At 36.9% G+C, this 15,893-nt stretch overlaps 1 protein-coding gene across 4 annotated transcripts in view; it reads left to right on the forward strand.

Moving 5' to 3' along the window:
• The window catches only part of LOC123872324 (kazrin), a 167,319-nt gene that overhangs the window by 136,519 nt on the left and 14,907 nt on the right, over positions 1 to 15,893 (forward strand). For 2 of the 4 annotated variants that reach the window (XM_045916538.1, XM_045916539.1), the window contains exons 8-12: positions 2,834 to 2,961; positions 4,152 to 4,328; positions 11,036 to 11,180; positions 11,899 to 12,036; positions 15,472 to 15,562. In XM_045916538.1, the coding sequence (XP_045772494.1) occupies positions 2,834 to 2,961; positions 4,152 to 4,328; positions 11,036 to 11,180; positions 11,899 to 12,036; positions 15,472 to 15,562 (679 nt within the window). Of the gene's footprint in view, positions 1 to 2,833; positions 2,962 to 4,151; positions 4,329 to 11,035; positions 11,181 to 11,883; positions 12,037 to 15,471; positions 15,563 to 15,893 lie in introns of all 4 variants that reach the window. The other 2 variants (XM_045916537.1, XM_045916536.1) reach the window with 2 other exon arrangements.

Consider the following 15,893-nt stretch of genomic DNA (forward strand, 5'->3'; position numbering starts at 1 on the left):
CATAAAAACATTACTTACCTCACGTAAATTCTCCAATTTTTTTAATTTTTAGCAGATTTTTTTTATTATTAATAATTAATTGACAAAAGTAAACTATAAGAGAGTGAGAGAGAAGTCAATATATCCTAATACATGTCTTACTCAGTCTCATGCGCGTAGATAATGATGCCCTCGCGCTCAAACCCACAGAGGCATTAAAATTGAATTTAGGGGATGATTGGCCCTCTGGATCGGTCTGTCTTCTTGTAAAAGGTTTTAAAATAGTTGTCTGGTGGACATATATAAAAATGGAGCATCAGAATTTACGTGCAGTTAAGTAATTACTTATTTTGGGAGCTTTAAAGCGTCTGCAAAGCAATACGGCCGACGCGGGAAGTGTCTGGGAGTATTGGCGACATATTTTTAAGGATATTGCCTAAAATATACGTAAAAATCAGTTTGGCGAATTTACGTGAGGTAAGTAATGTTTTTATGTACCTTGATTATCAGATACCTGAAAATTGGCCGTCTAAGCAAGCTAGCACGTAGGCTAGGCATGCTTTCTTAGTACTTACTAACACTACTCAATCGTACATATTTCCTGTGTCAGAAAATACGTAACCTCTGGTGGTCCTGGGATAAAAGTAATAAGAAAACCAGAAAAGAGCTGATAACTTCCAAACGGCTGAACCAATTTTTTTGGATTATAGCTAAGAACACTCTCGATCAAGCCACCTTTCAAACAAAAAAAACTAAATTAAAATTGGTTCATTCGTTTAGGCGCTACGAGGCCACAGACAGATACACAGATACACAGACACACAGATACACAGATACACAGATACACAGATACACACGTCAAACTTATAACACCCCTCTTTTTGGGTCGGGGGTTAAAAACGAATGTAGCGACAGTAATAAAAAAAATTGCAAGTAATCCAATACGTCAAAATGGTTCACCCCATGTGTCGACCCAAACGACAGCCGTTAACGTTAATAGTTCGTACCAAGTATCACCGCTATTCCAAAGCAAATCAAATTAGCCTCTATCCCGTCGTCGGAAAAGTCGATATGGTAAGTGATATCGGTTTTTCACTCATGAATGTACCTATATACGGGTTTTATATGCATTTTAAATCCGATCCTATCTATTCGATCATCGGTTGTTTTTTAGTTAATGGATTTTTTTGCTGATAACTATCTGAAACCCTTTATTTGGATTTGGTACTATTGAATGACAACGATTTTAATTTGGGATTTTCACAATATGTCCACGATCACACTTCGTAGTGATAGATAAATTATTATTTATTTAGATTTATAGGTAGATCGCCGCGTCTAACTATAATCATTGGCGATGGAATCACTGACAAAGTTAGTAATCAAAGTTTAGATTGTACAGATAAGGCCCTTTCACTTAGTATAGTTAACTTGCTTTGAAAATTGAAAATACTAATTAATTATTTGTTCATGAATACATTTTAATTTATTTGTGATGTAACAACAAATTCACGGTTTTCGGATTTTTCCCTTTACTTGTGCTATAAGACCTACCTTCCTGCCTTTCCTTATTGTAGGTCAATGGGAAGTACCTACTCTATAGGTCTTCTTGACAGACACGACAGACGGACAGACAGACATACAACAAAGTGATCCTATAAGGGATCCATTTTCCTTTTGAGGTACTGAACCCTAAAAAATGCCGTTTGTTGACTCAAGCAGCTCGATAGGCGCATCAAGCTACTTAATCAAGTAAAACAAAACTACGTGCTTGGCGTTAAGCCGTTTGACCGTCTCGGAAGCCTTTACTAGCTCCAAAGTCACCCAGACAGTTTTCATGAAGCGTGGGTGACGATCAAAGGGTGCTTGTCAACGTGTAAGCTTTGTAAGCTTCCTAATCGCTAGCGAGCAGATTGTACTGTCATATTACCGGTGGAAAATCGTATTTGCTTTTGCCAGTTGAAGCGAACTGTGTTTGCTTAACTTCCCATTGTCCAGCAATCTGACAAAACCTCTTTATTTCTATGAAAGACTTCGTTTTGTATTGTGGACTTTATTCTAGAATCTAGATATTCATCTGAATTCTATACTTAAAAAGATATTAAATAGAACTACTATTATCATAGTAGAACTATTGTTACATTGAACAAGTGTAAAACACTCCCCGACAAGTGAAGGTTACAGTAACTAGAAAAGAGCTGATAACTTTCAAACGGCTGAACCAATTTTCTTGGATTGTAGCCAACTATGAACACTCTCGATTAAACCACCTTTCAAACAAAAAAATCGGTTCATTAGTTTAGGAGCTACAATGCCACAGACAGATACACACGTCAAACTTATAACACCCCTCTTTTTGGGTCGGGGGTTAAAAAGAAACTCAAATTCTTTTTCTAAAATATAAAATAAAAATATTGGTATTTTTAGTTAACACGACAAAAGCCCCAAAGAAATATATACGTACCTACGTATATTATAGCATTCGTATTCCCGATAGAGCCTTTCCGTGTACTGAAATAGTGGAGTAAAATGAAAAACCGGCCAAGTGCGAGTCGGACTCGCACACGAAGGGTACCGAACCATCGTGCAAAATATAACAATTTTATTTTATTTTGTGATAAAAGCACAAATTCAGTTTTCGGATTTTTCGACCTATACCTGCCAAATTTCATAATTCTAGGTCAACGGGAAGTACCCTATAAGTTTTCATGACAGACACGACATACAGACAAATGGACAGACAGACATACAACAAAATGGTCAGGGTTCCTTTTTTTCTTTTGAGGTACGCAACCCTAAAAACATCCCGCCCTGGCAGTAGCAAGCGTAAAACTAACAGCCTCCTTTGTTACAGCCTTGAAAGCCGACAAGAAGAGGCTCAAAGCCGAGAAATTTGATTTGCTGAATCAGATGAAGCAGCTGTACGCCACTCTAGAGGACAAAGAAAAAGAGCTCAGGGATTTCATTAGAAATTACGAACAGGTGCGTATTACTTCAGTATTATGTTTGTAGGTAGGTTTTAGGTTAGGTTTTAGGTACCTGTTACTCAGGGTAGGTACTCAGGTTATGTTATGGTCTCGCAGGCATAGATGTATTACTTCTCTGTATAATTACCTATTAATAAACGCTACGGACACCAATCGAGTTTGGACGTACAAATTGACATGGCGAAGTACGCGTATGAAAACGTTTTTCTCAAATTACTTTAAACTTGTGTTTAAGTAGTTAAATCTTCCCAGATAGTTTATGTTCATTAACGTAAGTACCTATCTTTTTTATTTTAGTAACGAGATATCAATTTTTTGTGCTAATCTACTAGGTCTATTGGGTTTTTTGGTTTCAATAAAAACTTTATTGAAGGGAAATGCAGTATCATTCGGCAGTCGGTACCATAACTTTTATATGGCGTACCTATCGGTTAGAGATCATGATAACTATCTAAAGATTATGGTATGATTTAAATAAATAGGTACACAGCTTGTAACAGAGAATGTATATATAATTTGATTATTATATCCGAATCATCGATTGTGAAATAGTAGGTTGTGTTATTGAACATTAAACTATTGTTTTAAATTCATTTATTCCGTGAAAAGCTCTTGCAATCCGTTGCGCGTAGGTATACTAATTATTTCAATAACTGTTTTCATTGTAACAACGAATAATGGATATTGCTTCATATTATTAATATTGTAATTGTAATGGACTAAAATATTCAATATTAATTATGTTGCGGTAGTATGGTTTCAAACATGAAACATGTATTTTGTATATTATGCTTAAAGCCGATGGTCGTGTGCATCGATATTGATATGTGTGTCAATCTATACATAATATAAAAATACATCACCTACCTGACTGATCTGATCTATCAACACACTCAGCTTTAAACCGCTGAGGTTGAGGACTGGTAATTTTGATAGTGGGTTCCGTTTACGACAGGCACTCACTAAAAAAAGATTACGGATAAAAGTGTATATCAATGAAAATTGGCACTTTGTTATTTTGTAGCCGAGGTTGGTGTCAGTCAGCTAGTATTCGTAATGATACATTAATGTAATCTATTTTGTTTATCTTTTTTACCCGACTACGGTAAAGCCAAAACAGTGGGTTATGATTTTAGCAGTCTATTTCCTATGTGTTTTAGTAGTGTATGTAATGTGTATGTATAGATGCGGTCCCGAAGCGGCGCGTCTTCGGCGCTGGGTGCCGAACGTGCCGAAAGAGAGCGCGAACGAGCAGCACTGTTACGGCACGCGCGAGACGAGGCCGAGAGATCGCTGCAGCTTGCAGCAGCGCTCAGCGCGCGTGACACACAGTTGCGGCACGCAAGGGAACAGTTGTTTGAGGTATGTCGTCATGAACGGCACGGCCGGCCGTAGCCAAGGAGAGAGGCATTGCGAGGCAATGCCCTAGCTTAATATACGAATGGTCCTACCTTAAAATACCATCAATCATACATACATATTCTCATAAGCATGGCTAAGGTTTGGAATACTCTTCCGTGATCTGTGTTTACCACCAATTACAATCCGGGTATCTTTAAAACAAGAGTGACTAGGCATATTCTAGGTAAATATGGTCCCATCTTAGACCACATCACCACTTTCCATCAGGTAGGTGTGATTGTAATCAAGCGCTTGCCTATAGTGAATTTTAGACAAAAAAAGAGAGAAATTATATGCACCATCATAACCAACCCATCACCGACTCACTACTGAGAATGGGTCTCCTCTCAGACGGAGAAAGTCAACTACGCTGACTAAGTGCGGGTTAGCAGGCTTTACACACCTTTGAGAACATTATGGAGAACTCTCAGGCGTGCAGGTTTCCTTACGACGTTTTCCTTCACCATTAAAGCAAGTGATATTTAACTGCTTAAAACGCACAAACTCCGAAAAGTCAGAGGTTCGAATTCTCCTCGAATAAGGAGTCGGACGTCTTAGGTTTTAACCACTAGGTTATCATGGCATTTATATTATGCATAATTAAAGTTCCTAAGTAGTTAATTATAGTAGATAAGTGCTCCTATTTCAGACATTAATTATTCCAATGTGGAGAATTTTAGAGAACCCTTATAATTAAAGGAACTAGGCCATTCATTTTAGCGCCTCAATACATAGTTTACAGATAGTTAGAGATGAATGTTCCAGTGTTACATAATCTATCAAGGGTAATAGGTTTCGCATGTAAGTAGTACATCCATACATTACCAGTGGTCGGGAATGCCTGATAAGATCTCCATTACGTAATAGCGTACTATACGAACTTACTGAATTATAAACCTATATTAGCGAGCGAAGGTCGGAAGTAGAGATGGACTATTTTACCTGAAAAGTCATTTGTAACACTTCCTACCCATACATAAAGTAGACTGAAAAATCATGACGCTAAATCTTACCTAATTTTTTTACACATTTTAATCCCGCTTAATTTTTTGATTTCACGTGCGCTTGGTCTTCTGTCCAAGACGCTAAAGAGCGTGCAACCGAAAACTCTCGCATTGTTGCGTGCTAGAAATAAAATTCATGTAACGTGTGCAATGTAGCAAACAATCGTTTGCTAAGTGAATTTTCGCATTTATAAGCGAAAGAGCGAAAAATCTCTTCCGTGAAAACCCCACCTGTAAATATGAACAGTGAGCGCTATTGATCTTGATCATAATCTCTAGTTCAATTAACCCTATTAAATTAATCCCTAAGTAATTAAAAGATAGCAAATGAATTCATTTGATGTGAAAATTGAATAATCACCTACGAAATCATTATGATTTCACTAAATGAAAATTATTCAAAAGTAGCAATAGTGCGCATCTCTAGTAGAAAGTTTAACGCCATTATACACAGCACATTTGTACAATTTAAATTAATTATTTATTTATTCGTCATCTGAATATTCCACAATACAGGAACAATGTAGAGTGGTTCACAGTAGTTGGAAGTTCTCAGTATTTTTAGTATAAACATTAAAGCGTGCTGGTTTAATTAAATCATTTGTCTTTATTACTGCTAAACTAAAATCAATTTTAGAATCTCGTGAGTCTCATAAACCCACAAGAAATACGCGCCGAATTGAGTAGGTGCCTCCTTCTTTTTTGAAGTTGGATAAAAACTACAAATTGGCTTCTTTACAGATCAATTTAACAGGGCTCTCTCCGTCACTCGCTTCATACAATCGTAGTTCCAATTTCATTTGAATATTAAGCAACCAAAGTCCATGAAATTTTGCAGACATATTCTAGAAACTAAAATCTGTGTCAGTGGTGTTTTAGATTTTTCTAAAAATATGTAGTTATAAAATTACAGGGGTTCCAAGATTTGTATGTAAATTTTTAAGACCACGTAACTTTGAAACCGAATATTTTAACAGAAATCTGGAAAACCACAGACATAGATATTAGTTTCTAGAATATGTCTGCAAAATTTCATGGACTTTGGTTGCTTAGTATTCAAATGAAATTGGAACTACGTTAGTATGAAGCGAGTGACGGAGAGACTCCTCTTAATTCCGTAAAACATTACAATAATTATACAATAATGAAATTCGGACACATCGGGCGTATCATAACATATCATGGAAGAAATTTCAGCGATGACGACAGGTCGGTGCTGGCTGCTATTTCCATTGAGGCATGTTTTCAGCGAGCCTCATGCTGCTGATCCTTGCATTTTGCGAGACCTGTGGCCATACTGTCTGTCGAGTCACCTTAAATAAGTAGTTTGTTTCCATTTAAAGATTTAGTCGATAAATCACATGTAATTTTCCAGATTCCTGTGAAAAATAAGCAAAAAATTAAAGCCACTGAACTTCATAGTACCAATACAGAGTAATCCGATTAACGCGAAGTCCTAAATAATCACGAGGGTGGATGAAACAATCAACAGAAATTCAATCGCTAAGTTTATTTACCTACAACTTGGCGGCGTGAAAATCCTTTCAAATCAGGGGGCACGGCAGTGCCCCCGCCAAGACGAGCCAAACGGCGGCCGGGGCGCTACGTACCTTTTTCTCGAAGTGTTTCGCCGTATTTTCGACCCGTCATAACTTCGGTCTGGATGACGCTAGAAAGCTGAAATTTTCAGTATAAGGTGTCCTCAGCAAATTTACCAAATATACTAAGTATCAAATATCTAGCTTTTATGGTTACAGATTTATTGATACCTAAAATACGCTGTTTTCGTCCCTCACTGATGATCATCAAAACCTCTAAGGTACTTCCCGAAGTCCTAGAAGGCTGAAATTTGGTATGTAGACTAGAAATTGCATACAAACTACAGGAAAATTAAGAAATTGGAATTTCCCCCCCTCTACGCCTCTTATGAGAAAAGCAAATCTGTAAATTCTGTCGCTAGAATGCTGATATTTTCAGGATAAGATGTCAGATTGATTAAACGCATTGAGTATCAATTGTCTAGCTTTTATAGTTTCAGATTTATTGACAGTCAAAACTTCTAGTCTGTAATTCTAGGGTACTTCCCGAAGTCCTAGAAGACTGAAATTTGGTATGTAGACTAGAAATTGCATACAAACTACAGGAAAATTGAGAAATTGGAATTTCCCCCCCTCTACGCCTCTTATGAGAAAAGCAAATCTGTAAATTCTGTCGCTAGAATGCTGATATTTTCAGGATAAGATGTCCTTGGCAGATTTATTAAACGCATTGAGTATCGATTGTCTAGCTTTTATAGTTTCAGATTTATTGACAGTCAAAACTTCTAGTCTGTAATTCTAGGGTACTTCCCAAAGTCCTAGAAGACTGAAATTTGGTATGTAGACTAGAAATTGTATACAAACTACAGGAAAATTAAGAAATTGGAATTTCCCCCCCTCTACGCCTCTTATGAGAAAAGCAAATCTGTAAATTCTGTCGCTAGAATGCTGATATTTTCAGGATAAGATGTCCTTGGCAGATTTATTAAACGCACTGAGTATCAATTGTCTAGCTTTTATAGTTTCAGATTAATTGACAGTCAAAACTTCTAGTCTGTAATTCTAGGGTACTTCCCGAAGTCCTAGAAGACTGAAATTTGGTATGTAGACTAGAAATTGCATACAAACTACAGGAAAATTGAGAAATTGGAATTTCCCCCCCTCTACGCCTCTTATGAGAAAAGCAAATCTGTAAATTCTGTCGCTAGAATGCTGATATTTTCAGGATAAGATGTCCTTGGCAGATTCATTAAACGCACTGAGTATCAATTGTCTAGCTTTTATAGTTTCAAATTTATCGACATTCAAAACCTCTAGTCACAAATTCTAGGGTACTTTCTGAAGTCCTAGAAGACTGAAATTTGGCATTAAGTAGGAATTTCAAGAATTATGAACAACAGATAAATTAAGAAATCGGGTCCCCCTTCATCCTCTCGTATATGAGATGCATATCTGTAAAATCTGTTGCTCGAATTCTAAAGTTTTCAGGATAAGATGTCCGTGGCAGATTTATCAAACGTACCAAGTATCTGTGTTTCCTGAAGTCCTAAAAGACTGAAATTTGGTATATCTGCTTCAAAATTGAGTTGCAAGATTCCACCCGAACAAACATATTTACATACGAGTACATTGCAAGTTGAATAAAAGCTTTTAAAAAAAGAGGTAACGATAGAGAGTGGGCCATGAAAATGATGTACCTACGAAAAATAGATCCAAAAAAATCTAGGGCACCTGCCAAAAAGAAATGAAATCCCACCAAAAACATTTCATGTAAAATGGTAGCCAAGACTCACAAGTTCATAATGTTTTCACTGTTAAAAAGTTATGAGATCTCTAATAGAGCCAAGCCCCTAGCTGAGCTTAGATTTGTGCTGGCCATGGGACCTATCCGAAGTCCAAAGTAATATAGCTCTTAAATGTTCTTGAGTGTCTCACATTTATAACAATAAATAACAAATCACTCTACTTACAAGCTCTGATTCTACAAACCCTATATCTTGGTAAAAAAAGTACGGCTTGGCCGTTTACAGTTCGTGGATTTTTTATCTGAAATGACATTTAAGCCCGGAATAGCTTCTGCGACCATCACGAAGTACAATACAAATAAGTAATTGTCGAACAAACTATTCCTTAAGGACTTAAAATATGTTATGTCATGTAATAGTTTTACGAACATTAAACGGCCAAGCCGTCCTTTTTTTACCAAGATGTAGGGTTTGTAGAATCAAAGCTTGTAAGTAGAGTGATTTGTTATTTTTTGTTATAAATGTGATACACTCAAGAACAATTAAGAGCTATATTACTTTGGACTTCGGATAGGTCCCATGGCCAGCACAAATCTAAGCTCAGCTAGGGGCTTGGCTCTATTAGAGATCTCATAACTTTTTAACAGTGAAAACATTATGAACTTGTGAGTCTTGGCTACCATTTTACATGAAATGTTTTTGGTGGGATTATCTTTGAACAAATCAGCTTTCAATAAATAAATTATAATTAGGGAAAATATAATTTATTTATTAATTAATTTTTTTTATTTAATATCAAAAAGGTTAGTCGACATCACAGGAGACCGAAGAGCTGGCAGCTAAGCTACCTCGGACCAAGAATTAGTCTAGCCATCCAAAGGGGGAACGCTGCCAGTATCTTCGGAACCTTGCCTAAAGGGACTTCCTTTAATAATTTATTTTAGTTATTATATTATATTTTTTTTAGGTTTTTTATTTAGTTTTAGGTTCATTATTTTAATTATTATTATTTAGTTATTTAGTTTAGTTGTTTAGTTTATTATTTATTAAATCTCATTCACATCGTCGAAATTATAGTATGAGATGTCATTATCACACTTCACACTAATGTTATAAAGGCGAAAGTATGTGTGTATGTATGTGTGTTTGTTACCCTTTAACGCAAAAACTACGGATTAACTACTACAGATTTGGCTAAAATTTAGAATGGATATAGATAATACCTTGGATTAATTTTAGTTTAGGTTAACTAAACTTTTGTTTAAAATAGTAAAAACCAGTAAAAATGTAAAATATATCATACCAGGCGGTGGACCTGCATAATGCGAACAGGTTTATATTCAGCAGTCAGCACCTTTGTCCATCCATCATCGACATGCGCAACTCATTACCAATTCAAATTGGACCTTCTGATGAAAATGTGAAAGAAAATTAAGTACAACAGCTGTTTTTATATTATGCTCCTGGATCAAGGAACTCGATCACTCAAAATGTTGGCGGAGTTACGAGTATATTGTATAAGCAATATGTTTGTTTTTGGATATATTGGTATAGGAGTTAAAACTTATAACGAAGCTAAAAAGAAAACTATCACAATGTTAGCTTTACAAGTTAACGAGTAATATAATCGACCAACTTATAAAATATACTTGGAGTCATATTTTCATTGAAAATTACTTAGTAGAAAAAGTGGTTAGTAGTAGAAAACAGCTAGACTGGCAACTGCGGAACCCTTGTGCGTCGCTCGACACGCACTTGACCGGTTTTTGGAGTTCCGCACCTCAAAACGAAAAAAGGAACCCTTATGGAATTACTTCGTTTTCTGCAATTTTCTGTCTGTCTGCCTGTCGTTTCTGTTAAGAAACCTATCGGGTACTCCCCGTTGACCTAGAATCATGAAATTTAGCAGGTAGATAGGTCATTAACACACATAAGGGGAACAATCCAAAACCCCGTGAATTTTTGGGTACATCACAAAAAATCAAAATATACTCATGAACGAATAATTTAGTATTTTCAACTTTCAAAGTAAAATTACTATACCAAGTGGGGTATCGTTAGAAAGGGTTTTACTTGTACATTCTAAAATAGGTTTTTATTTATTTTTATGCATAATATTTTTTGATTTATCGTGCAAAATGTCGGAAAAATACGGCTGTAGTACAGAACCCTCGGTGCGCAAGTCTGATTTGCACTTGACCGGTTTTTATTTACACTATGCACATAGGAAAATGCAATTTATTTACAGACCTCCAGAAACAATTAAATAGAGTTAGCTCGTAATTTAAAAAAATGATTTTTTTGTTGCTAGAAATGTCTAAGTATAGGTAAGAAGATATACCAAAATGTAAGAAAGTGTAATATGGTATTATTATTAACAGGCACGGAGACAATTGCAAGCTGCAGGGTGTCTTTCAGAAGGCGAGAGTGTGGCGTCTCTAGGCATCGGGCCACCGATGATCCTGGGCGGACCGTCGGGTCTGATGGGCGACAGAGGTAGCTGTAGTGCCGACTCTGGTGTTAGAGGTTACTATCTTTACATGCCAGAAAATAAAATTCTCGTAAAAATACGTTGGTTTTCGTGGAAAAATTAATACTTAAGTTATCCTTTTATGCAAATTGCTTTTTTTTTTATTTTATCTTCATCATCATCGTTTGCCCTCTTCGAAACGAAGTTTGGAGATCATCATGCCAAAAGCTTCTCTATCTAAAGCGGCTTCTTGTAACGAAGTCTTGTCTTTATATACCCCCCCTTATATCGTCTAGCAGATTGCGTCTGTGGCGGCCAGCTAGGTAATTCGCTAACTCAGTGTCTAACACCGAATGATAGGCACCGAGGTCGGTTGGTTTTACATTGCTGCTTCATTGGGTGATATCAAAATATTTTTCGTAGAAAACCTTCAATGGATTAAAAAATGAACTCGGCTATCATTCAGTGTTAGACGCTGAGTTAACGAACCACCCCGCAGGAGTTCTTTTTTTCCTTGGAAATGAGAACTGGGCTCCTCTCGGTAAATACCCAAAGAAAGCGAGCTTTCTCTGCATTATAGTAAACATGAGAACTCTCAAAGTTTTGTACTTTATACATATTTCATTTCAAATATCTTATAATATTCTCTACGTGTGCACTGATCTTCCTCTATAGGCCAAAGGTCAATCGAGAGTACGGGCCTAGAGCCATTGTTCCCTTGGCTCGACTACATCTTTCTGTATTATTTTGTAAATAAAGCGTTGTCAGTGACAGGTAGCAGCGACGGCGGCGCCACGTCGGTGTGCGGTGGGAACCTGTCGGATTCCACAGCAGAAGGAATTCCACCGACCCTGGATCCGTATGATACTGATGCTGCCTCACTCGTGTCTTCCGCACACCCTATATATCAGCGTAAGTATTCTCTAACACTTCCACGTAACTTACTTCCACGTAAGTAACTACTGACGTAATACTACGTGTAAGTACTTCTTACACGTTGTAGTACGTGGAAGAAGTACGTACGTACTTCTTTCACGTACTACTGTTTTCAACCCTTTGCAACATCTCCGAGGATATACGTAGGTACATGATTGTTTTTTAAGCGAATACTTCTTAAGCTGTTTAAGTTTCTAATAGTGCTTGGAGTGCCAATAGATGTAAAAAAAATGTAAGGTTTACATTTACAAATTTTGAAATTTTACTTTTTGATCCTACAATTAATTTGGAAACAAAACCACAGTTTTTTCAGTGTTTTAAGTTTTCACTTCTGTTGACAGTCCCCACTGACTGTATTTTTTTTTTTACATACAACTTAGCCCTTGACTGCGATTTTAACCGGTAGTAAGTGATGATGCAGTCTAAGACGGATGCAGACTTATGTACTTGGAAAGGATACATCAGTTTATATTAAACTCATACCCCTAATCAGATTCTATCAGTTACCATTATACTAGCATGATAAAACATAATCAGCATCAGTATAGACGTGTACACCCTAAAATATTCAAAGTAAAATACCTACCTACTATGGTTTTAATGAGTAAATTTAAAAAAAATTGTAAGCGCTCTTGTCTGCTTTCATTGAATTTTCATCGTCTTCCATTTACAATAACGCATACAAAAGGAACATTATTTTGTTCCATAACGTAGACTGTTAAGGTGAGTATACACTAGAGCATTTACTTGCAACAAAATATAGAGTCTCATTGCATGAACCGAACAACGAGCACGATGCTCGTCGCTTTTTTACTACAACAGGATTATTTATATATAACAGATATTTCTCTTTTTTTACTGTTCAATATAAACGCAGCACTCGCGACCTGCAGATCCCATATTACAATGAAGAGTAAACGTGAAACAGAAAGGAATGCTGCATGTAAATCTTCACGGCAATTACTCGGGCACAGCCCGCACACACACACAGCCTCGGGCATTCGCTGAAACCTAACTCTAAATTGAAGTTTTTAACTTCAGCTTTAACTTGTGTTGCATTATTAGTAATTCTTACTAATGATGCAACACAAGTTACATTACATAGCAATGCTCAAGAAAAAGTTCTATTCTATACTCACCTTTATGTCAACATTTTGTTACAATAAAAGGTCTATAATGAAAACCTTTCTCTCTGTTTCCATAGCGTCGGAACGCTTCGCGTTAATACAACAGCAATTTTAATAAATTAAAATCACTATCGACAGTTTAAGGTTCGAGTTTCGAGCATTTTACTAAAAGCAGGGTTGAAGTGGGGCTCCGATTTAACATAGTTATATTGAAAATATTTGAACATCCAGATTTTGATTAATTTAAAAATTATACTGAAATACCGGATATTTTTTTGGAGGCCATACACGGCACGTACTATGTTCGCCATTTCATTTAAATGCCGCCATATTTTTTAATGTTTAGGATTCCGTATCCGAAAGCTGCCAACGGAACCCTATTACTAAGCCTCCGCTGTCCGTCTGCCCTTACGTCCGTTCGTCCGTCCATCCGTCTGTCTGCCAGTGGGCTTGTATCTCGTGAATCATAATAGGTGGACAGTAATAGGCAGAGAGTTGATTTTCACAGATTGTGTAATTTTATTGCCGCTATGACAACAAATACTGAAAATTTCATAATGGCCGCTTTGAAAATTTTAAAAAAAGTGTTATTTCTTGTACGATGGTACGGATGGTATGCAAGTCCAACTCACACTTGACCGATTTTTTCTCAAGCACAACAGCTTCTCATACAAAGATAGGCCGTACTGTATATTTTTAGGAAGTAACTGCACGCATATTATTCAGTTCATATTTAATTTGAAAATGGTACCTTAGCGATTGTCAATTATGTGGAATTTTCAAAGGTGAATTGAATTATTGATCCTTCTAATTTATTTAACTTGGTTTTTTAATTTTTTACTGTGAAGATTCTATTGAAATTGGCCTGAATAAATATTTGTGCAGGCTTTCCTTTGGGGTAACTGGGTTGTAATTAAAAGGGATATTTCTCATTTCGTAAAAAAACTGCCTCAATTTCTTATCAAGCATAAACCTTTTAAGTTTTTTGGTTCGTTTGGTTCATTATTTAACTACAAGTTCTTTAGTCTTAGTAGTTCAATAAAATTAAGGAATGTATGTGTTCTTGTAATATGTGTGTAAATGAATATACTTAGAGTTCCTTAATAAGATAAAATAAATTATTACTACTAATATTGTAAATGCGTATGTGTTTGTTTGTTGGTTTGTCCTTCACGCCCTAATGGGGAAATTGGAGTGGAGACTACTTTTTCTTCCGAAAAATTAAAGAGTTCTCACGGTGATTTTTAAAAACTTAATTCCACGCGGGTCAAGTCGCGTGTATTATGTACTCGTAGATAGTAGGAACCCACATCCCTGGACGCCTACTGATCGTTTATAAACTCTGTAAAACTGATTTTAATAAAACCGCATCGATCTATATAATGTTTCAAGAGCAACATGACTTCATTTCCATACCACCCGGTTCCTGAGAAGTGAAGATAACCTAGGACAATGCAACACAATGGCTCGGTCCAAATTGCAATACCTATTAAAGTGACCGACTAGTTTCTGGTGCTTCAAGATAAGCTAAACTAAGCGAGTGGCTCGACCAGTTTTACTGAAGTAATTAAATCTTCTGACGCAGTGGTAAGCGCTGTGGTCTTATTGGTGGGAAGTCCGGGGTTCGATTCGCGGCAGGGGTTTGGAATTTTATAAATTCTAGATCTCTGGTCTAGTCTGGTGGAAGGCTTAGGCCGTGGCTAGTTACCACCCTACGTACAAAGCCGTGCCGCCAAGTAATTTAGCGCTTCGGTACGATGCCGTGTAGAAAGAGAGACCGATCAGGGTTTAATGAAACTGCTATACCCCCTTCCAAGTAAGCCAACTTCTATCTTAGACTGCATAACCACTTACCATCAGGTGAGATCGTAGTCAAGGGCTAACATGTATCAGAATAAAAACCCAGACCGGTATGGACTCTCACACGAAGGGTTCCGTCCACCCATCGTACAACGCTTTTATTTTGTGATGTAACCATAAATTCACGGTTTTTGAATTTTTCCCTTTACTTGTGCTATAGGATCTACCCACCTGCCAAATTTCATGATTGTAGGTCAACGGGAAGTACCCTATAGGTTTCTTAACGAATAGACGGACAAGAAAATGATCCTATAAGGGTACCTTTTTTTCCTTGTGAGGTACGGAACCCTAAATATAAACTTTAGTGCTAAGGAAGGGGGGGGGGGGGGGGTTTAGTGTCAGGGTTAGGCTAAAGTTTCCTTATAGTTTCAGCATAGATATTGGGTAGAGAGGACGAGATGATGGACAACATTTGTTGTTGCAGTGAGCACGCCGCGCGACTGCAGCCCGACGCTATCGCCACACAATAGCGCCTCGTCATTCACCCGCTCCATTGATGCCGCATCGCTCTCCAGGTTCGTAGATTTTGTATGGTTACCCATTCGCAGCATACGAATTCTTTTTTAACCCCCGACCCAAAAAGAGGAGTGTTATAAGTTTGACATGTGTATCTGTGTATCTGTGTATCTATGTATCTGTATATCTGTCTGTGGCATCTTAGCTCCTAAACTAATGAATCGATTTTAATTTAGTTATTTTTTGTTTGAAAGGTGGCTTGATCGAGAGTGTTCTTAGCTATCATCCAAGAAAATCGGTTCAGACGTTTGAAAGTTATCAGGTCTTTTCTAGCTACTGTACCTTCACTTGTCGGGGGTGTTATAAATTTTTAATTTACACTTGTTTAAT

This window comes from Maniola jurtina, chromosome 15 (genome assembly GCF_905333055.1).
Source record: "Maniola jurtina chromosome 15, ilManJurt1.1, whole genome shotgun sequence".
Classification (NCBI taxonomy): Eukaryota; Metazoa; Arthropoda; class Insecta; order Lepidoptera; family Nymphalidae; genus Maniola; species Maniola jurtina.